The sequence below is a fragment of the Nerophis lumbriciformis genome, linkage group LG22, assembly GCF_033978685.3.
Source record: "Nerophis lumbriciformis linkage group LG22, RoL_Nlum_v2.1, whole genome shotgun sequence".
In the NCBI taxonomy this organism is placed as follows: Eukaryota; Metazoa; Chordata; class Actinopteri; order Syngnathiformes; family Syngnathidae; genus Nerophis; species Nerophis lumbriciformis.
Window position 1 is genome coordinate 4,062,859 of NC_084569.2, and position 23,897 is coordinate 4,086,755.

The 23,897-nt window shown below is 40.9% G+C and overlaps 1 protein-coding gene across 1 annotated transcript; it reads right to left on the reverse strand.

Moving 5' to 3' along the window:
• Positions 1-1,707: 1,707 nt before the first annotated feature.
• On the reverse strand, positions 1,708-15,207 carry aspdh (aspartate dehydrogenase domain containing). Its single transcript, XM_061974385.1, has 7 exons — positions 15,099-15,207; positions 14,877-15,021; positions 11,648-11,732; positions 7,619-7,768; positions 7,296-7,519; positions 7,091-7,230; positions 1,708-1,845 (listed from the first exon to the last, which is right to left on the reverse strand). Exons 1-7 carry the CDS (start codon positions 15,151-15,153, stop codon positions 1,808-1,810), a joined length of 837 nt encoding a protein of 278 aa, XP_061830369.1. The 5' UTR covers positions 15,154-15,207; the 3' UTR covers positions 1,708-1,807.
• Between the last annotated feature and the right edge of the window lie 8,690 nt (positions 15,208-23,897).

Genomic DNA, 23,897 nt, shown 5'->3' on the forward strand with positions numbered 1-23,897 from the left:
CAATAAACTGGTGACAAAACACCTGGAGAGGGCGAAAGTTTGAAAGCAATCGGATAAAATATGTAGGATGAACTGGTGACAAAACACCTGGAAAGGGCAAACAATTTGAAAGCGATTGGATAAAATATCTACAACAAACTGGTGACAAAACACCTGGAAAGGGCAGAAAGTTTGAAAGCGATTGGATAAAATATGTAGGATGAACTGGTGACAAAATTTGGGAAGCGATTGGATAAAATATCTACAACAAACTGGTGACAAAACACCTGGAAAGGGCAGAAATTGGAAAATATCTAGAACAAACTGGTGACAAAACACCTGGAAAGGGCGTAAGTTTGAAAGTGATTGGATGAAATATGTAGGATGAACTGGTGACAAAATTTGGAAAGCGATAGGATAAAACATCTAGAACAAACTGGTGACAAAACACCTGGAAAGGGCGAAAGTTTGAAAGCAATCGGATAAAATATGTAGGATGAACTGGTGACGAAACTGGTGGGCAAAAATTAGAAAATATCTAGAACAAACTGGTGACAAAACACCTGGAAAGGGCATAAAGTTTGAAAGCGATCGGATTAAATATGTAGGATGAACTGGTGACATAATTTGGAAAGCGATTGGATAAAATATCTAGAACAAACTGGTGACAAAACACCTAGAAAGGGCGAAATCTTTGAAAGCGATTGGATAAAATATGTAGAATGAACTGGTGACAAAATTTGGAAAGCAATTGGATAAAATATCTACAACAAACTGGTGACAAAACACCTGGAAAGGGCAAAAATTGGAAAATATCTAGAACAAACTGGTGACAAAATACCTGGAAAGGGCAAAAATTGGAAAATATCTAGAACAAACTGGTGACAAAACACCTGGAAAAGGCAGAAAGTTTGAAAGTGATTGGATGAAATATGTAGGATGAACTGGTGACAAAACACCTGGAAAGCGATAGGATAAAATATCTACAACAAACTGGTGACAAAACACCTGGAAAGCGATTGGATAAAATATCTACAACAAACTGGTGACAAAACACCTGGAAAGGGCGAAAGTCTGCAGAAAATGAGTTTTATGAATATTTTGAAGTTAAAAGTGACCATGAAAGACGGAATCTTATCTTCATATATGAGACTAAACCCTCACTGGTGGTTCTGTTTGGCTCGCGGACCACCGGCACAGTTTTGGGGCTTCCTGGTTCTAGCCTTTTCCAATGTTGCACGCCACAAAAGTAGGAAGTTTGACTGGTGCTGACACGGGTTTAATATCGGTATCTGACTGGTGCTGACACGGGTTTAATATCGGTATAGAACAGCCAGGTCACAACGCTGGATGATGTTTTGCATGGTTTCTACCGAGCGGGACGGACGCTCCTTTTCACCACCGCGTCACGGTTCTACTGCGGTAAAAACACTCCTTAAAGCCTTCTCTCCGTATTTCAAACCCACAATGGAAAGAAAATGTGAAAACATGCAAAAATGTGGCTCTTTTTGTGGGTTTTCCTTTTTCTTCCCAAGCCTTAAACGTGCACTGACCTGGCAAGTGTGTGTGTGTGTGTGTGTGTGTGTGTGTGTGTGTGTGTGTGTGTGTGTATTTATTGCAGAGAGGAAGTGATGCAAGTTGCACGGAGGAGAGAAATGTGCGCTGCTTTCCTCCCTGTGAGACTTTGAGTTCCTAACAATGTGGCAGTAATAAAAAAGCTGGCGTGTCTCCCACTGATGTTGTTTATTGCGTCCACAGCACAGAGTGAGACCCACTTGTCCTCCAGTCCTCTTTTTTTCTTGCTGGGTGTTCTTCTTCCTTCCTGGCTTCAGCACAAGTAAACTCTTCCTCCGTGACCTTTGCAAACTGCACACAGTAGAATGAGGAAAAAAAAAAAGGTTTTATTGAGTAACGTAGATCATACTTGCCAACACTCCCGGATTTCCCGGGAGACTCCCGAAATTCAGCGCCTCTCCCGAAAACCTCCCGGGACAACTTTTTTCTCCCGAAAATCTCCCAAAATTCAGGCGGAGCTGAGTGACGTGTCGACAGCCTGTTTTCACGTCCGCTTTCCCACAATATAAACAGCGTGCCTGCCCAATGACGTTATAACTGTAGAATGATGGAGGGCGAGTTCTTGGTTTCTTATGTGTGTTTATTGTTAGGCAGTTTCATTAACGTCCTCCCAGCGCGGCAACAACACACAACAACAGCAGTCACGTTTTCGTCCCCCGTAAAGCAGTTCATCTGCCGTAAACAGCAATGTTGTGACACTCTTAAACAGGACAATACTGCCATCTACTGTACATGCATATGTGACAATAACATCTACGGCTTTTAGAGAGTGCAGTGCACAACTGCTATACTATCTATATATATATATATATATATATATATATATATATATATATATATATATATATATATATAAATATATACATATATACATAATAAAATAAATATATATATATATAGCTAGAATTAACTGAAAATCAAGTATTTCATATATATATATATATATATATATGAAATACTTGAGTATTTCTTATATATATATATATATATATATATATGAAATAATAATTCTAGCTGTAAATATACTCCTCCCCTCTTAACCACGCCACCGCGCCCCCCGCGCCCCCCTTTGAAAAATGTAACTGTGAGGAAGTCGCAAACAGCACCTATAAAAAGTGTGGCCCTTTTGGGTCCCCAAGACCTTTAGTGTAATTGTTTTCACAGGATCTTTAACATTTACCAAACTTAAAGGGTCCCCGTCCATGGTTCTCGCCCGGAAAAGGGTGAAGTGCCATCTCCGGGTTGGGGAGGAGATCTTGCCCCAAGTGGAGGAGTTCAAGTACCTCAGAGTCTTGTTCACGAGTGGGGGAAGAGTGGATGGTGAGATCGACAGGCGGATCGGTGCGGCGTCTTCAGTAATGCGGACGCTGTATCGATCCGTTGTGGTGAAGAAGGAGCTGAACCGGAAGGCAAAGCTCTCAATTTACCGGTCGATCGACGTTCCCATCCTCACCTATGGTCATGAGCTTTGGGTTATGACCGAAAGGACAAGATCACGGGTACAAGCGGCCCAAATGAGTTTCCTCAGGTGTCGGGGCTCTCCCTTAGAGATAGGGTGAGAAGCTCTGTCATCCGGGAGGAACTCAAAGTAAAGCCGCTGCTCCTCCACATGGAGAGGAGCCAGATGAGGTGGTTCGGGCATCTGGTCAGGATGCCACCCGAACGCCTCCCTAGGGAGGTGTTTCAGGCACGTCCGACCGGTAGGAGGCCACGTGGAAGACCCAGGACACGTTGGGAAGACTATGTCTCCCGGCTGGCCTGGGAACGCCTCGAGATGTAACTGTGAGGAAGTCGCAAACAGCACCTTTAAAAAGTGTGGCCCTTTTGGGTCCCCAAGACCTTTAGTGTAATTGTTTTCACAGGTCCACAGGATCTTTAACATTTACCAAAACTTAAAGGGTCCCGTCCATGGTTCTCGCCCGGAAAAGGGTGGAGTGCCATCTCCGGGTTGGGGAGGAGATCTTGCCCCAAGTGGAGGAGTTCAAGTACCTCGGAGTCTTGTTCACGAGTGAGGGAAGAGTGGATGGTGAGATCGACAAGCGGCGTCTTCAGTAATGCGGACGCTGTATCGATCCGTTGTGGTGAAGAAGGAGCTGAGCCGGAAGGCAAAGCTCTCGATTTACCGGTGGATCTACGTTCCCATCCTCACTTATGGTCATGAGCTTTGGGTTATGACCGAAAGGACAAAATCACGGGTACAAGCGGCCGAAATGAGTTTCCTCAGGTGTCGGGGCTCTCCCTTAGGGTGAGAAGTTCTGTCATCCGGGAGGAACTCAAAGTAAAGCCGCTGCTCCTCCACATGGAGAGGAGCCAGATGAGGTGGTTCGGGCATCTGGTCAGGATGCCACCCGAACAACGTTGAATGTCCCCAAAACCCATGTAGACTGCCAAATCACCTCAAAGACCTTCCAGAGTGTAAAAAGCACACTGCTCTTCCTGAATCAGAGGTTCGATTATTTCCCAGGACACGTTGGGAAGACTATGTCTCCCGGCTGGCCTGGGAACGCCTCGAGATCCCCCGGGAGGAGCCGGATGAAGTGGCTGGGGAGAGGGAAGTCTGGGCTTCTCTGCTTAGGCTGCTGCCCCCGCGACCCAACCTCGGATAAGCGGAAGAAGATGGATGGATGGGTCCCGTATGGGTAAAAAAATAAATAAGAATACGTTTTAAAAAGACGTTTGGTGGCCATCTTTGCGCCTACTTTTGTAACCGATAACCTGTTTTAAAAAGGTTTTATTGCAATTTTTACAGCATATGTTTTGATTAAAGAATGGTGTTGAATCGATTTGAATCTGGAGTTGTAAGATCCCCTAATAATCGCCTCATGATATCATTTGAAATGTGTATCTGACAACTCACTATTCAATTTGATTCCTGCACTGGTGATTAGATTCAGAATTGATTCTTGATTGAAACCAATTCTCCGACTGTATTATTTGGTATAAAAATGACAGGTTAGAGAAGCTGCTTTTGGCTGCTGCCGTATGGTCTTGTCTGCAATCTGCCCAGCCAAAGGTCATGACCAAAGGTGAGGCTAGGAACGGAGATTGGCCGGTAAATTGAGAGCTTGGTCTTCCTCTTCGTGACACAGCAATGCTGAGTCGGATCCGCCTGTCGATCTCACAACTCACTCTTCCCACTCAAGTGGGACAACTCCAACTCCAACCTTGTACGGGCGAGAACCATGGGCTCACTTGGAGGTGCTGATTCTCATCCCAGTCGCTTCACGCTCGGCTACAAACCGATCCAGTGAGGCCTGAAGATTACAACCCGATGGAGCCATCAGGACCACATCATCTGCAAAAAGCAGAGACCTAATCCTGCAGCCACCAAACCGGATCCCCTCAACGCCCTGACTGCGCCTACAAATTCTGTCCTTTAAAGTTATGAACACAATCGGTGACAAAGGGCAGCCCTGGCGGAGTCCAGCCCTCACTGGAAACAGGTCCGACTTCCTGTCGGCAACGCTGACCAAGCTCTGACACGATCAGACAGTCCGTTACCACGTACCTGAAAACATTTCCAAAGAGACAACGTAGAATGTCCCCAAAACCCATGTAGACTGCCAAATCACCTCAAAGACCTTCCAGAGTGTAAAAAGCACACTGCTCTTCCTGAATCAGAGGTTCGATTATCTGGTGGACCCTCCTCTCCAGTACCCATGAATAGACTTTACCAAGACGGCTGAAGATAGTATACACCATCTGGTCCCCCTTATTATGAAAGATCTGCCAATCCAGAGACACCGCCGTCAACCACGTCATCCCCACAACATCCAGTTTTTAGAAATTCCTGCCAGATCTCATCTTTGGGGTTCTGACACTGAGGATCTTTTTGACAAACTTAGCGACCTCAACCTGAGAGATGAAGAGCCGAGATCCTAAGCACTGGTTCCTCAAAGGAAGACGTGTAGGTCCTTCCGCCGGCCCGCAACATCCCAAATAGAGGTGAGCAGCTCATAAGTGCAGTGTATCCTATTCCTGTTTCCGTTCCAAACTCCTCCTATTTTTGCCCCAGGGACTTCCAAAACTACATTGCGCTTGGCCTATTGGTATTTGTCAGCTACCTCTGAAGTGCCAAAAGGGCCTGATAGGACAGGCACCAACCACCTTGCAGCCACAGGGGCATGAAACATGGCCCACTCGGACTCGGATGTATTTTGCCTCCCTCGGAACATGGTCGAAGCTCTCCTGGAGGTTGGAATTTAAACTCCCTCTGAAGCGAGACTCTGCTAGATTGTTCAAAGCAGATCCTCGTTTGGGCTTGCCAAGTCTGACCTGCATCCTGTCGCCCGGTGGTAATCAGTTGACAGCTACGCCCCCTCTTCCATTCGGATTGTCCAAGAGGTGGGAACGCAAGTCGGACAACACAACCATGAAGTTGATCATCGAACCGTGGCTCAGGGTATCCTTGTGTCAGGTGCACATATGGGCACCCTTTTGCTTGAACAGGGTGTTTGTTATGGACAATCTGCAACCACCACAAAAGTACAATAACAAAGCACCAGAGGGCCGTTCCTCCCAATCACGCCTCTCCGGGTCTCATTGTTGTTGCCAATGTGAGCTTTGAAGACCCCCGGGAGAGCAAGGGAATTGCCTAGGTGAGCATGCTGCAGTACTCTCTCTAGGAGATCTGAAAAGGGCTGGGACCGGTACTGAAGCAAAGGGAGACTACCCACACATCTATTTGGTTTAACTCCAACAAGAAGCCTGTTGCCTCTCACTGCCAAGATGGAAGAGAGCCCATCCCCCCCTCCAGAGGACTGTTTCCAGAGCCTGAGTCTGACTATCCAGCCAGAACTTCCTAACCTGGCGCACCAGCTCAGGCTCCTTCTCCCCCAGAGAGGTGGTATCCCAAATTCCAAGACCTATTTTCTACAGCGGAGGATCGGACCGCCAACGTCCCTGCTTACAGCTGTCACTCAACTCACAATGCACCTGAACCATTTGGTCCCTCCTATGAGCGGTTAGCCCATTGGAGGGGGAGGGGGACCCACGTTACCTCTTCGTGCTGTGCCCGGCCAGGTCCCTTGGGAGAAGGCCGGCCACCAGGCGCTCGTCATCGAGCCCCAACTCAAGGTGGGTCTCCAGAGACCAGCATCCCCACCCACCTCTGTAACTGCATGCAGTATGTTACTTCTTAAAATAGAACAGATACATTTTTAAGGAAGTGCATTATCAAACTCTGCCAAGTTGCTCCAGGATCGGGTGTTCCAAATTCCAATCCATGATGTAATTCCATAGTAGGTTAGGCAACAACACACATGCTTTGCATGCATGCAGGTAGCTACAATGACACAGCAGAAACACGTGTGTGTCTTTGCATAGACTGTGGTCACAACAGCCCTGGTGCAGGATCCATTGTGCACATTTCAACAAGCATGGCACCATGACAGGTGAGTGATTACCTCTCAATTACCTGTACCGGTACTGGATTGTTGCCTACGGGCCAACCCTCACAGTTGAGCGTTAGAATCCTCTTATTTTTCGAACGTGCAGGCATTTCTATTCTTTTCTTGCTGACATTTTGAAAACTTACCAAGTAGACTGCTCCAAAACGAGTTGTATGTCGCACTACCGGTTACAGCACCAAGTCGGGCTGGATTCCTCCTCACTGTGCGCACAGAGAATCCGTCCGGGCCCGTCACCTCCACTTCCACTACATGATAGTCGCTCAACCTGCACGGCGAGAAGAACCAGAACAATGGATTCCCAGGTAAAAGGTTGCAAACGAGGAGACTCACGCCGTGTCGGACACGATCTCCCCTCGGACACCGTCGAAGCCCAGGTTCCCAGCAGCCACCGCCGCCGCCGCCATGGTGTTGACGTTGTTGGGCGCCAGGGGGCACAGCTCGGCTACCGAGCCGCTGAACAAAACCCGCCTGCCCTCGCCTTCGGTCCACTTAGACGGGACGTCTCCTGCCAGCCGGAAGCAGGACGGATGTTTGGACATTCTTATAAACAAATCCTGCGGACAGAGAGATGGCGTGAAGGACTCGGTGGTGACATTTGCTCAATGGCCCAAGTCCTTACAGACCACGCGATGCAAGGGTAAGTCCACTTTCACCTTTAAGGCCTGGCTGTCGTTCAGCCTCTGGATGTCCTGACCGGCCCACAATGCACCACTGGGGACGTAAAGTGTTCTCCCAGATTGCTGAGCCGCCTGGCGGAGTTTCTCATTCAGCTGATGATCGGCGAGGGCGGAGGGAGAACCCACCTGCAGGAGTGAGGACCACCTTTTGTTTTAAGTCCAAACAAGTACTCTTGCTGTATAGAGGATCTTTGACCTGTGTAAAGTGCCCCCTAAAAACTAAAGTCCTGTCTCTAACAAGAGTGAGCTGGTGTTTTTAAGAGCATACTGCACAAAAACGCTAGTCAAAGATCCTCTATAAAACAAGACTTCTATTTTGTTTTTAAGGACATTCTTCAGAAGCGCTAGTCAAAGATCCTCTATAAAACAAGTGAAGTGAATTATATAGCGCTTTTTCTCTAGTGACTCCAAGCGATTTACTTGGAAACCCATTATCCACACCCAAGTTACATTGAAGGCAGTGTGGGAGCAAGGTAGGTGAAGTTTCTTGCCCAAGGACACAATGGCAGTGAAGCTGGATTCGAACCAGGAACCCTCAAGTTTCTGGCCGTCGGCTCTACCATCTGAGCCACGCCACCCCACAACAAGGGTTCTCTGGTGTTTTTAAGGGCGTACCTCAAAAACGCTAATCAAAGATCCTTTATTGAACAATAGTTCTGTTGTGTGTTAAAGACCGCCTGCAAAAATGCTAGTCAAAGATCCTCTAGATAACAAGTTATCTGGTGTTTTAAGGACCTACTGCAAAAATGTTATTCAAAGATCCTCTATACACCAAAAGTTATTTGGTGTTTTTAAGAACATTAGTCAAAGATCCTCCGTATGAGAAGAGTTATTTTTTGGATCTTTGACTTGCGCTTTTAAAGTACGTCCTTGAAAACACCAGTGAAGTCTTGTTACATAGAAGATCTTTGACCAGCGTTTTTTGAGGTATATCTCTAAAGACCTACTTGCGCTTGTGTTTTTGAAGTATGCCCAGAGAACAATTGTTATATAAAGGATCTTTGACTAGTTTTGAAAGTACGCCTTTAAAACCCCCAATTAACTCTTAGATATAGAGGATTTTGACTTGTATTTTTGCAGTAGGTCCTTAAAAAACATCGGAGCACTTTTGTTACATAGAGGATCTTTGACTAGTGTTTTTGAATTACAACCTTAAAAACACAATCAAACTATTGTTTATAGAGGATCTTTGACTAGCGTTTTTGATGTATGCCCGTTAAAACACAATTTATCTCTTGTTTTATAAAGGATCTTTGATTCGAGTTTTTTAAGTAGATCTTTAAAGACAGCACAACATGCCTGTCATATACAGGATCTTTGACTTGCGCTTGTGTTTTTGAAGTATGTCCTTAAAAAAAACACCACAGAACAATTGTTATATAAAGGATCTTTGACGAGTGTTTTGAAAGTATGCCCTTAATACCCCAAAGAACTCTTATACATAGAGGATTTTGACTTGTATTTTTGCAGAAGGTCCTTAAAAACACCAGAGCACGTTTGTTATATAGACGATCTTTGACTAGCATTTTTGAAGTATGACCTTAAAAAAAAACGGGACAAGCGGTAAAAAATGGATGGACCTTAAAAACATAATCAAACTCTTGTTTATAGAGTCGTTTTTGATGTACACCCGTTAAAATACAATTCATCCCTTGTTTTATAAAGGATCTTGGATTAGCGTTTTTGAAGTACGCCTGTTAAAACACAATAGTTGTCTTGTTTTATAGAGGATCTTTGACTAGCGTTTTTGAATCATGTCCTTTAAAAACACCAGAGGACTGTTGTTATAGAGGATCTTTGACTAGCGTTTTTGAAGGAAAGTCCTTTAAAAACACTAGTGAATTCTTGTTATAGAGGATCTTTGACTAGCGTTTTTGAAGTACTGTACGTCCTCTAAAAAAACAGAGGATTGTTATAGAGAATCTTTGACTAGTGTTTTTGAAGTACGTCCTTTAAAAACACCAGAAGATTGTTGTTATAGAGAATCTTTGACTAGTGTTTTTGAAGTGCGTCCTTTAAAAACACCAGAGGATTGTTATAGAGGATCTTTGACTAGCGTTTTTGAAGTACGTCCTTTAAAAACACCAGAGGATTGTTGTTATAGAGGATCTTTGACTAGCGTTTTTGAAGTACGTCCTTTAAAAACACCAGAGGATTGTTGTTATAGAGGATCTTTGACTAGCGTTTTTGATATACGCCCGTTAAAATACAATTCATCCCTTGTTTTATAAAGGATCTTGGATTAGCGTTTTTGAGGTACGCCCGTTAAAACACAATAGATCTCTTGTTTTATAGAGGATCTTTGACTAGCGTTTTTGAAGTATGTCCTTTAAAAACACCAGAGGATTGTTGTTATAGAGGATCTTTGACCAGTGTTTTTGAAGGAAAGTCCTTTAAAAACACCAGTGAATTGTTGTTATAGAGGATCTTTGACTAGCGTTTTTGAAGTACTGTACGTCCTTTAAAAACACCAGAGGATTGTTGTCATAGAAGATCTTTGACTTGCATTTTTTAAGTACGTCCTTTAAAAACACTGGCGGATTGTTGTTATAGAGGATCTTTGACTAGCTTTTTTGAAGTACGTCCTTTAAAAACACCAGAGGATTGTTGTTATAGAGGATCTTTGACTAGCGTTTTTGAAGTACGTCCTTTAAAAACACCAGAGGATTGTTGTTAGAGGATCTTTGACTAGCGTTTTTGAAGTACGTCCTTTAAATCACCAGATGATTGTTGTTATAGAGGATCTTTGACTAGCGTTTTTGATATACGCCCGTTAAAATACAATTCTTCCCTTGTTTTATAAAGGATCTTTGACTAGCGTTTTTGAAGTATGTCCTTTAAAAACACCAGAGGATTGTTGTTATAGAGGATCTTTGACTAGCGTTTTTGATATACGCCCGTTAAAATACAATTCATCCCTTGTTTTATAAAGGATTTTTGACTAGCGTTTTTGAAGTACGTCCTTTAAATCACCAGATGATTGTTGTCTAGAGGATCTTTGACTAGCGTTTTTGATATACGCCCGTTAAAATACAATTCATCCCTTGTTTTATAAAGGATCTTGGATTAGCGTTTTTGAGGTACGCCCGCCCGTTAAAACACAATAGATCTCTTGTTTTATAGAGGATCTTTGACTAGCGTTTTTAAAGTATGTCCTTTAAAAACACCAGAGGATTGTTGTTATAGAGGATCTTTGACCAGCGTTTTTGAAGGAAAGTCCTTTAAAAACACCAGTGAATTGTTGTTATAGATGATCTTTGACTAGCGTTTTTGAAGTACGTCCTTTAAAAACACCAGAGGATTGTTGTTAGAGGATCTTTGACTAGCGTTTTTGAAGTACGTCCTTTAAAAACACCAGAGGATTGTTGTTATAGAGGATCTTTGACTAGCGTTTTTGATATACGCCCGTTAAAATACAATTCATCCCTTGTTTTATAAAGGATCTTGGATTAGCGTTTTTGAGGTACGCCCGTTAAAACACAATAGATCTCTTGTTTTATAGAGGATCTTTGACTAGCGTTTTTGAAGTACTGTACGTCCTTTAAAAACACCAGAGGATTGTTGTCATAGAAGATCTTTGACTTGCATTTTTTAAGTACGCCCTTTAAAAACACTGGCGGATTGTTGTTATAGAGGATCTTTGACTAGCGTTTTTGAAGTCGGTCCTTAAAATCACAATCAATATAGAGGATCTTTGACTATTATGAGCCTATTGCTTCTGTTTGAAATGTATTCAGACAAATTGCGGTGGTTAGTTTTGTAAACATGTGGTCACCAGAACAATTCAGTAGAACAGCTCTGTTCTAAAAGAACCGATGAACCTCAGCTCCCTTGTGCCGGCAGCACTCATGCAGCCTTGTACGATGGTGAATCTGCATTGATGCACGCTGACTACTCTTAAATATTTCTATGATGTCGTCCCTTGAGACGATCTATAATCATAATACAAATATGAATAGTTTTGAAGACACACTTTGTAGTAGTACACAATCAGCAACAGCTCACCATCAAATGAGAGCCAGACAGGAAGTGGAGCCCAAATTCTTTGACCACCTGAGGATGGCACACCTCTACGATGAGGTCACATGACCTGCAAGAGAAAATCCTGGTGATTCCGGGTAAGCAGGGAATTTTTGGAACTGGTAAACATGCTGGCTTGAATGTCCAGGGTGAGTGGAGTGTGTGGATGGTAGTTTGATTGTCCAGGGTGAGTGGAGTGTGTGGATGGTAGTTTGATTGTCCAAGGTGAGTGGAGTGTGTGGATGGTAGAAGGGTTCAAATTGCTTGAGAAATGTAAGATATGCAGTCAATTGTATATTTCACATTCATTGTCAATAGAAGAAAATTCCAGGAAAACTGGAATTTTGGGAAAGGGAAAACATGTTTTGTGTTCAATATATGTGAAGAGTAGTGTGTGTGGATGGTTGAAAGGTAGGAATCGGGTTTAAAAAGGGCGCAAAATTGTGATAATTCAGGGCATTGTACAACTATGAATAACGTCTATTCATTTGAATGGGAATTTCCTGGAAATTTGTACATTTTAATTTGAAAATATTGATACTAGCACAATTGTCCTCGCTGATATGAATGGGTTGGTGTTGGACATTTTTGAATCGGTTGAAAAATGTTGACGTAACAGTTTGAATTGAGAATGGGTATTTTGGAATTCCTGGAATTTCGTGAAAAGCGGGAATTTAATTGAAAAGATAACTTTTGCTTTCCCAACTAAGAGGAATGTTTTGAAGGTGGAATGGTCAAAAAAAAACAGTCGACAAATGTGGACTATGAAAGCTTCCTAGGAAAAGGGACATTCTGGGAATTCCTGGAATTTTGTTTTAACTTGGAAAATGGTAGTTTAATTGTCCAAGGTGAGTGGAGTGTGTGGATGGTAGTTTGGTTGTCCAAGGTGAGTGGAGTGTGTGGATGGTAGTTTGGTTGTCCCAAGGTGAGAGGAGTGTGTGGATGGTAGTTTGATTGTCCAAGGTGAGTGGAGTGTGTGGATGGTAGTTTAATGGTCCAAGGTGAGTGGGGTGTGTGGATGGTAGTTTGGTTGTCCAAGGAGTGTGTGGATGGTAGTTTGATTGTCCAAGGTGAGTGGAGTGTGTGGATGGTAGTTTAATGGTCCAAGGTGAGTGGGGAGTGTGGATGGTAGTTTGGTTGTCCAAGGAGTGTGTGGATGGTAGTTTGATTGTCCAAGGTGAGTGGAGTGTGTGGATGGTAGTTTGATTGTCCAAGGTGAGTGGCGTGTGTGGATGGTAGTTTGGTTGTCCAAGGAGTGTGTGGATGATAGTTTGATTGTCCAAGGTGAGTAAAGTGTGTGGATGGTAGTTTGATTGTCCAAGGTGAGTGGAGTGTGTGGATGGCAGTTTGGTTGTCCAAGGTGAGTGGAGTGTGTGGATGGTAGTTTGATTGTCCAAGGTGAGTGGAGTGTGTGGATGGTAGTTTGGTTTTCCAAGGTGAGTGAAGTGTGTGGATGGTAGTTTGATTGTCCAAGGAAAGTGTGGATGGTAGTTTGGTTGTCCAAGATGTGTGGAGTATGTGGATGGTACTTTGATTGTCCAAGGTGAGTAAAGTGTGTGGATGGTAGTTTGATTGTCCAGGGTGAGAGGAGTGTGTGGATGGTAGTTTGATTGTCCAAGGAAAGTGTGGATGGTAATTTGGTTGTCCAAGATGTGTGGAGTATGTGGATGGTAGTTTGATTGTCCAGAGTGAGTGGAGTGTGTGGATGGCAGTTTGATTGTCCAAGGTGAGTGGAGTGTGTGGATGGTAGTTTAATTGTCCAAGGTGAGTGTGTGGATGGTAGTTTGGTTGTCCAAGGAGTGTGGAGTGTGTGGATGGTAGTTTGATTGTCCAAGGTGTGTGGAGTGTGTGGATGGTAGTTTGATTGTCCATGGTGTGTGGAGTGTGTGGATGGTAGTTTGATTGTCCAAGGTGAGTGTGTGGATGGTAGTTTGATTGTCCACAGAGTGTGGAGTGTGTGGATGGTAGTTTGATTGTCCAAGGTGTGTGGAGTGTGTGGATGGTAGTTTGATTGTCCAAGGTGAGTGTGTGGATGGTAGTTTGATTGTCCAAGGAGTGTGGAGTATGTGGATGGTAGTTTGATTGTCCAAAGAGTGTGTGGATGGTAGTTTGATTGTCCAGGGAGTGTGTGGATGGTAGTTTGATTGTCCAGGGAGTGTGTGGATGGTAGTTTGTTTGATTGTCCACGGAGTGTGTGGATGATAGTTTGATTGTCCAAGGTGTGTGGATAGTAGTTTGATTGTCCAAGGTGTATGGAGTGTGTGGATGGTAGTTTGATTGTCCAAGGTGTGTGTGGATGGTAGTTTGATTGTCCAAGGTGTGTGGAGTGTGTGGATGGTAGTTTGATTGTCCACAAAGTGTGTGGATGATAGTTTGATTGTCCAAGGTGTGTGGAGTGTGTGGATGGTAGTTTGATTGTCCAAGGTGTGTGTGGATGGTAGTTTGATTGTCCAAGGTGTGTGGAGTGTGTGGATGGTAGTTTGATTGTCCACGGAGTGTGTGGATGATAGTTTGATTGTCCAAGGTGTGTGGATGGTAGTTTGATTGTCCAAGGTGTATGGAGTGTGTGGATGGTAGTTTGATTGTCCACGGAGTGTGGAGTGTGTGGATGGTAGTTTGATTGTCCAAGGAGTGTGTGGAGTGTGTCGATGGTAGTTTGATTGTCCAAGGTGAGTCTGTGGATGGTAGTTTGATTGTCCACGGAGTGTGTGGATGGTAGTTTGATTGCCCAAGGAGTGTGTGGACGGTAGTTTGATTGTGGATGGTGGAAGGGTTGGAATCGGATGAGAAATGTGGGAGTTTGATCCATTAATTTTCAATGGGTAAAATGTCCCGAAAAACCATGAATTGTGGGTAATCTTGGATATTTGATTTTAATTTGTAGAAGATGAAGATGTCATGATTGCCGGTCGAGTCCAAGGTTTTGACACTGGAACAGTTCTGATGGGATAACAACTGGACTGTGGAGGTCATAATAATAATAATAATAATAATAATAAATAGAATAATAAATATAATTCTAATGTTTGGACATTCACACAATCATAATTATTGTTATTAATATTATTATTCATGAAGTACCAGCCTGGAGCGCACGTCAGGCGACCATTTCTACTTAGACCAGGTCACACTCAAAGGGTCCGGGTGGACTCCCGGTCCCAATAATAGACTACTCCCTTAGCATGTCGAGTATTTGCTGTCAGCGAGGAGGTACCTGTCTGGGAAAGACGACAGGTCCGCAAGTACCAGCTCATCCGGAACCAAACCTCGGAGCTTTGTGGGGTTCCGGTTCCAAACGAAGGCCAGAGTCAAGCCCGCCGAGTCCCCGTCTCGAAGGATCCGTTCCACCAAGTACTGCCCTGCGCGGCACAACCAAAGACACAAGTCACATTTCCAGGATTTCCTAAGACCGGTTGTACGCCGAGGGTCTTCACACCGAGATGTCCGAAGCCGACAACGCCGATGCGGCGAGAAGACGGCGGCGTTGCCATTTTGTCGCGATGTCGGGGGCGTTGTGATGATCACACCAGGAACGCAGACTGGGACTGAGGGAGAGAACAGTACAAAGTTTGACCCGTTAATCATTCACACACACACACACACACACACACACACACACACACACACACACACACACACACACACACACACACACACACACACACGTTCTTGTATTTCTTATCTTCTTGAGACCTCCAAAAAATGCCTCCCTCTTTAGGACCAGCCTTTCTAAATATATAAAGAAGTGTATTTACAACATTAATAATACATACATACTATGCACATATAAAAAAGCTTGTTGTGAAAAATGAGTTGGAATTTCACAAGAAAAAGGTCACAATTTCACAAGAAAAATTTAGAATTTTGGCAGTTTTATAATAAAAGTCGTCATTTTACTCAACAGTAAAATGACGACTTTTATGAGTTGGAATTTCACAAGAAAAAGGTCACAATTTCACAAGAAAAATTTAGAATTTTGGCAGTTTTACAATAAAAGTCGTCATTTTACTCAACAGTAATCAATATACTAAAAAAATTTCACTATTTTACAAGAACAACAAAAAAATTGGCAATATTGTAATAAAAGTCAGAATTTCATATAACAAATGTCACCATTTTGCATTAAAAGTAATAATTTTACATTAAAAGGTAATAATTTTACGAGAAAATATTGCAATATTACAGAAACAGAAAGAATATGAGAAATTGTTCTCAATTTTATAAGAAAACATTGTGAGAAAAAGACTGCTTTTAGTTCATTTATTTTTTTGAATGTTTTGTTTGTAATTGGTTTTTAATCTTCATGATTTACTTCAAGTTATTACAGTATGTCTCTATATACATATTTGTTTTATTAATTTTGGCCAAAGGGGGTGCATTTCAATTTATTACACACACTTGTTATTTCATATGTTGACCAGAGGGGGAGCACTTTTAAAAGCGACACAAACCTTTTTGGGACCACCCTCATGTTGATAGATGTCACCTCCAGGGGTGCAAATGAGATCTCTATTTTCTGTTTTTTGTAATGTGCTTAAGGCCGATGACAAAGGAGTCAGGGACCGCAGGTGACAAAGGAGTCAGGGACCACAGATGGCCCCTGTGCCGCACTTTGGGCAACCCAGCTGTAGAAGCTAACTGTTAATGGCCACTATAGTCTTAGTAGCGTAGTGTATTTCTTCATCCTATGGTCACATATGACTTGTCTTACGTCAGCTCCAGAAGTCGAAACTACTTAATTAAAAACTTTAGTTTTTTATTTAATTATTTTAATATTCTGAAAAATATTTCATTATTTCAGAATGTGATCATCTATTTTTAGATGGAATTATTTCATGTTACAAATAATTATTTCTAGATTTTGAATAGAAATAAATCCAAAAATGTCAATAATTAACTACGATTGACTACATAAATGTGTTATAAATGTGTAATTAATTCAAGGTAAAATCCTGTTAATTTTTTAAATATTAAATTGATGCACTTTATATCAAAATATGTAATAAATAATTAAACAATTTCAAAATGTAATGTATTTCAAGATTTAATTTAATTATTTTATGATTTACAAGAGAAATAAATACATCTAAAAATAATGACTGAGTGTAAATGTGTCATTAATTATGATTAAATAAATAAATGTGTTAAGTATGTCATTAATTAATTCAATGTTATATTCTATATATTTAAGTAATTGAAACATTTTATGGTACATTGTTTTATTATTTAATAAATAATTCAATAATATCACAATTTAATGACCCAATTTCAAGAATTAATAACTTCATGTTTTAATTATTTGTTTCATGATTTAGAATATTAAAAAAATGAATAAGTCTATAAAATATGACAGATTTTAAATGTGTCATTAAATATGATGAAATACATGAATGTGTTATTAAACGTATCATTGATTAATTTAATGTAAAATTATATATATTTATTTAAATATTTGATTATTTTTAAAAAACATTTTATTTTTACTAAATCATTTGATTATTTCACAAATGAATGATCTATTTCAAGATTTTAATATTTAATTTTTAAATAAATATATGATTTAGGATAGGAATACAATTATATAAACAATGACTATAAACAATGACTAAGTCTAAGTGTAATTAATTAATTACAATTTAAATACATACATGTGTTATTAAATGTGTCATTAATTAATTGAATAAACAATTATATATATATTTATTTATCTATTCAATTAAATATTTGCTTAAATTATTTTAATATTTAATTATTTCACAACTTAATGATCTATTTCAAAATGTTATTATTCAATGTTTTTGTTAAATATTTTATATTAAATAAATACATCAGAAATACTGTCCGAATTATTAATTAATTACGATTAACTACTGGAATATGTTATTAAATATGTTATTAAATACAACGCTACAATTTAAATACATAAATGTGTTATTAAATGTGTCATTAATTAATTTAATAACAATTATATATATATATATATTTATTTATCTATTCAATTAAATATTTGCTTAAATTATTTTAATATTTACTTATTTCACAACTTAATGATCTATTTCAAAATGTTATTATTCAATGTTTTAGTTAAATATTTTATATTAAATAAATACATCAGAAATACTGGCCAAATTATTAATTAATTACGATTAAATACTGGAATATGTTATTAAATGTCATTCATTTAATGTAAAATGTTATATATTTAACTATTAATTGATTATTTTAGTTTATGTCACAATTAAATTTTATATTTTAAGATTTAATATATAATTTCATGACCGTAATTGTTTCAGTATTTAATTAATTGTTGAATGATTTTTTTCATGAACTTGTTTGGTATGGAAGGTCAAATGGGACAAAGTTAAATCAATCAATCACTTTTGAAAATAATTACTTCAATGTGTCATTAATTATTCATAATTGAAATTAAATACATGTGTTAATAAATGTTAAAATGTAGTGAGCTGTTTAATAATTTAAATAATCAGTTATTAATTTAATTAATCATTGATTTCAATATTTCACAATCTAATTAACGATTTCATGATTGAGTTCTTTAATTATTTCAAACGTGTCAGCACTTTGACGGATGAAATAAAGTAATAAAGTTCTGCCAGGTGATTTCATGTAATAAACTATTACACTTTTAATTCAATTGTGACATAATTGATTGAAATAATCCAGTTGTTAAATATGCAGCTTTACATTAATTTATAACACATTTATGTATTTAATTCCAAATTAATTAATAATTAACGAATTTGGGTAATTATTATTTCTGTCAAATGTGAAAAGCAGTGTCAAACACGAGAGGCAACAGGAAGTTGTTACTGACATCTAGTGGCGGACTTAAGAAGAGCCATGATGACAAAAGTTGTTACTGGCATCTAGTGGCGGACTTAAGAAGAGCCATGAAGACAAAAGTTGTTACTGACATCTAGTGGAGGACTTAAGAAGAGCCATGATGACAAAAGTTGTTACTGACATCTAGTGGAGGACTTAAGAAGAGCCATGATGACAAAAGTTGTTACTGACATCTAGTGGAGGACTTAAGAAGAGCCATGATGACAAAAGTTGTTACTGACATCTAGTGGAGGACTTAAGAAGAGCCATGATGACAAAAGTTGTTACTGACATCTAGTGGAGGACTTAAGAAGAGCCATGGTGACAAAAGTTGTTACTGACATCTAGTGGAGGACTTAAGAAGAGCCATGATGACAAAAGTTGTTACTGACATCTAGTGGAGGACTTAAGAAGAGCCATGATGACAAAAGTTCTTACTGACATCTAGTGGAGGACTTAAGAAGAGCCATGAAGACAAAAGTTGTTACTGACATCTAGTGGAGGACTTAAGAAGAGCCATGATGACAAAAGTTGTTACTGACATCTAGTGGCGGACTTAAGAAGAGCCATGATGACAAAAGTTGTTACTGACATCTAGTGGAGGACTTAAGAAAAGCCATGATGACAAAAGTTGTTACTGACATCTAGTGGAGGACTTAAGAAGAGCCATGATGACAAAAGTTGTTACTGACATCTAGTGGAGGACTTAAGAAGAGCCATGAAGACAAAAGTTGTTACTGACATCTAGTGGAGGACTTAAGAAGAGCCATGAAGACAAAAGTTGTTACTGACATCTAGTGGAGGACTTAAGAAGAGCCATGATGACAAAAGTTGTTACTGACATCTAGTGGAGGACTTAAGAAGAGCCATGATGACAAAAGTTGTTACTGACATCTAGTGGAGTACTTAAGAAGAGCCATGAAGACAAAAGTTGTTACTGACATCTAGTGGAGGACTTAAGAAGAGCCATGATGACAAAAGTTGTTACTGACATCTAGTGGAGGACTTAAGAAGAGCCATGAAGACAAAAGTTGTTACTGACATCTAGTGGCGGACTTAAGAAGAGCCATGAAGACAAAAGTTGTTACTGACATCTAGTGGAGGACTTAAGAAGAGCCATGATGACAAAAGTTGTTACTGACATCTAGTGGAGGACTTAAGAAGAGCCATGATGACAAAAGTTGTTACTGACATCTAGTGGAGGACTTAAGAAGAGCCATGATGACAAAAGTTGTTACTGACATCTAGTGGCGGACTTAAGAAGAGCCATGAAGACAAAAGTTGTTACTGACATCTAGTGGCGGACTTAAGAAGAGCCATGATGACAAAAGTTGTTACTGACATCTAGTGGAGGACTTAAGAAGAGCCATGATGACAAAAGTTGTTACTGACATCTAGTGGCGGACTTAAGAAGAGCCATGATGACAAAAGTTGTTACTGACATCTAGTGGAGGACTTAAGAAGAGCCATGAAGACAAAAGTTGTTACTGACATCTAGTGGCGGACTTAAGAAGAGCCATGATGACAAAAGTTGTTACTGACATCTAGTGGAGGACTTAAGAAGAGCCATGATGACAAAAGTTGTTACTGACATCTAGTGGAGGACTTAAGAAGAGCCATGATGACAAAAGTTGTTACTGACATCTAGTGGAGGACTTAAGAAGAGCCATGATGACAAAAGTTGTTACTGACATCTAGTGGCGGACTTAAGAAGAGCCATGATGACAAAAGTTGTTACTGACATCTAGTGGAGGACTTAAGAAGAGCCATGATGACAAAAGTTGTTACTGACATCTAGTGGAGGACTTAAGAAGAGCCATGAAGACAAAAGTTGTTACTGACATCTAGTGGAGGACTTAAGAAGAGCCATGATGACAAAAGTTGTTACTGACATCTAGTGGAGTACTTAAGAAGAGCCATGAAGACAAAAGTTGTTACTGACATCTAGTGGAGGACTTAAGAAGAGCCATGAAGACAAAAGTTGTTACTGACATCTAGTGGAGGACTTAAGAAGAGCCATGATGACAAAAGTTGTTACTGACATCTAGTGGAGGACTTAAGAAGAGCCATGATGACAAAATATGTAAAGATGGGAAGTGCTTTGGTAAAAAAAGATGTGAAAGAGCCATGTGTTCTCTGGTTGTCCTCAACTTTGGTGACATCACAACAAAACCTTTGGTGATGATGTCACACCATGACCACACTTCCATCTTGTAACTTTGGTGATGATGTCACACTATGACCACACTTCCAACTCCCCTCCGTGTTTGACTTATGAGACATTTTTTTGAACAGCAAATCGAAGCTGAAGAGCAAACGGTGTAGGACTATTTGATAGGACTATTTGATATGACTTTGATACAACTATCTGATAAGACTATTTGATACGACTATCTGATAGGACTTCTTGATGCGATTATCTGATAGGACTTTGATTTGACTATCTGACACGACTATCTGATACAACTATCTGATACGACTATTTGATGCAAATATTTGATAAGACTTTTTGATGCAACTATTTGATATGACTATCTGATAGGACTATTTGATAAGGACCATTTGATAAGGACTATTTGATATAACTATATGATACGACTTTGATACGACTATCTGATACAACTTTGATAGGATTATTTGATTCGACTATCTGATACGACTTTGATAGGATGATTTGATAGGACTTTGTGGATCGGTGGAGGGAATACTTCGAAGACCTCCTCAATCCCACCAACACGTCTTCCTATGAGGAAGCAGTGCCTGGGGAGTCTGTGGTGGGCTCTCCTATTTCTGGGGCTGAGGTTGCTGAGGTAGTTAAAAAGCTCCTCGGTGGCAAGGCCCCGGGGGTAGATGAGATCCGCCCGGAGTTCCTTAAGGCTCTGGATGCTGTGGGGCTGTCTTGGTTGACAAGACTCTGCAGCATCGCGTGGACATCGGGGGCGGTACCACTGGATTGGCAGACCGGGGTGGTGGTTCCTCTCTTTAAGAAGGGGAACCGGAGGGTGTGTTCTAACTATCGTGGGATCACACTCCTCAGCCTTCCCGGTAAGGTCTATTCAGGTGTACTGGAGAGGAGGCTACGCCGGATAGTCGAACCTCGGATTCAGGAGGAACAGTGTGGTTTTCGTCCTGGTCGTGGAACTGTGGACCAGCTCTATACTCTCGGCAGGGTCCTTGAGGGTGCATGGGAGTTTGCCCAACCAGTCTACATGTGTTTTGTGGACTTGGAGAAGGCATTCGACCGTGTCCCTCGGGAAGTCCTGTGGGGAGTGCTCAGAGAGTACGGGGTATCGGACTGTCTGATTGTGGCAGTCCGCTCCCTGTATGATCAGTGCCAGAGCTTGGTCAGCATTGCCGGCAGTAAGTCGGACACGTTTCCAGTGAGGGTTGGACTCCGCCAGGGCTGCCCTTTGTCACTGATTCTGTTCATAACTTTTATGGACAGAATTTCTAGGCGCAGTCATGGCGTTGAGGGGATCTGGTTTGGTGGCTGCAGGATTAGGTCTCTGCTTTTTGCAGATGATGTGGTCCTGATGGCTTCATCTGGCTAGGATCTTCAGCTCTCACTGGATCGGTTCGCAGCTGAGTGTGAAGCGACTGGGATGAGAATCAGCACCTCCAAGTCCGAGTCCATGGTTCTCGCCCGGAAAAGGGTGGAGTGCCATCTCCGGGTTGGGGAGGAGATCTTGCCCCAAGTGGAGGAGTTCAAGTACCTCGGAGTCTTGTTCACGAGTGAGGGAAGAGTGGATCGTGAGATCGACAGGCGGATCGGTGCGGCGTCTTCAGTAATGCGGACGCTGTATCGATCCGTTGTGGTGAAGAAGGAGCTGAGCCGGAAGGCAAAGCTCTCAATTTACCGGTCGATCTACGTTCCCATCCTCACCTATGGTCATGAGCTTTGGGTTATGACCGAAAGGACAAGATCACGGGTACAAGCGGCCGAAATGAGTTTCCTCCGCCGGGTGGCGGGGCTCTCCCTTAGAGATAGGGTGAGAAGCTCTGCCATCCGGGAGGAGCTCAAAGTAAAGCCGCTGCTCCTCCACATGGAGAGGAGCCAGATGAGGTGGTTCGGGCATCTGGTCAGGATGCCACCCGAACGCCTCCCTAGGGAGGTGTTTAGGGCACGTCCGACCGGTAGGAGGCCGCGGGGAAGACCCAGGACACGTTGGGAAGACTATGTTTCCCGGCTGGCCTGGGAACGCCTCGGGGTCCCACAGGAAGAGCTGGACGAAGTGGCTGGGGAGAGGGAAGTCTGGGCTTCCCTGCTTAGGCTGCTGCCCCCGCGACCCGACCTCGGATAAGCGGAAGAAGATGGATGGATGGATGGATTTGATAGGACTATACTTTGATAGGACTATTTAATACGACTATCTGATACGACTTTGATAGTCGTATTAAATTAATGATGCGACTATTTGATAGGACTATTTGATGCGACTATTTGATAGGACTATCTGATAGGACTATCTGATAATGACTATTTGATACAACTATCTGATACGACTTTGATAGGACTATTTAATACGACTATCTGATACGACTTTGAGAGTCGTATTAAATTAATGATGCGACTATTTGATAGGACTATTTGATGCGACTATTTGACAGGACTTTTGATACGAGTATCCGATAGGACTTTTTGATGCAACTATTTGATCCAACTATCTGATCAGACTATCTGATACGACTTTGATACAACTATTTGATAGGACTATCTGATACGACTTTGATAGGACGGTTTGATAGGACTATCTGATACTATCTGATGTGACTTTTCGATAGGACTATTAGATAGGACTATTTAATACAACTATTTAATACGACTATGTGATGCGACTATTTGATACAACTAATTGATACAAGTATTTGATACAACTAATTCATATGACTATTTGACACAAGTATTTGATCCGACAATTTGATACAAGTATTTGATACAACTAATTGATACGACTAATTGATACGACTATTCGATACGACTATTTGATACAAGTATTTGATACAAGTATTTGATATACGTATTTGATACAACTAATTGATACAACTAATTGATACAACTAATTGATACGACTATTTGATACAAGTATTTGATCCGACTATTTGATACAAGTATTTCATACAACTAATTAATACGACTATTTGATACAACTAATTGATACGACTATTTAATACAAGTATTTGATCCGACTATTTGATACAAATATTTGATACAGCTTTTTGATACAAGTATTTCATACAACTAATTAATACGACTATTTGATACAAGTATTTAATACAAGTATTTGATACAAGTATTTGATACAAATATTTGATACGACTATTTGATACAACTAATTGATACAAGTATTTGATACAACTAATTGATATGACTATTTGATACAAGTATTTAATC

What these genes read in the sequence shown, in the direction of transcription:
- aspdh (XM_061974385.1), bottom strand. Translation starts at nt 15,153, where the DNA reads ATGGCAACGCCGCCGTCTTCTCGCCGCATCGGCGTTGTCGGCTTCGGA. An exon ending in TGTCGGCTTCGGACATCTCG is followed by an intron (nt 15,022 to 15,098) that starts GTGTGAAGACCC and finishes TGTGCCGCGCAG; the next exon opens with GGCAGTACTTGGTGGAACGG. An exon ending in ACGACAGCCAGGCCTTAAAG is followed by an intron (nt 7,520 to 7,618) that starts GTGAAAGTGGAC and finishes CTCTGTCCGCAG; the next exon opens with GATTTGTTTATAAGAATGTC.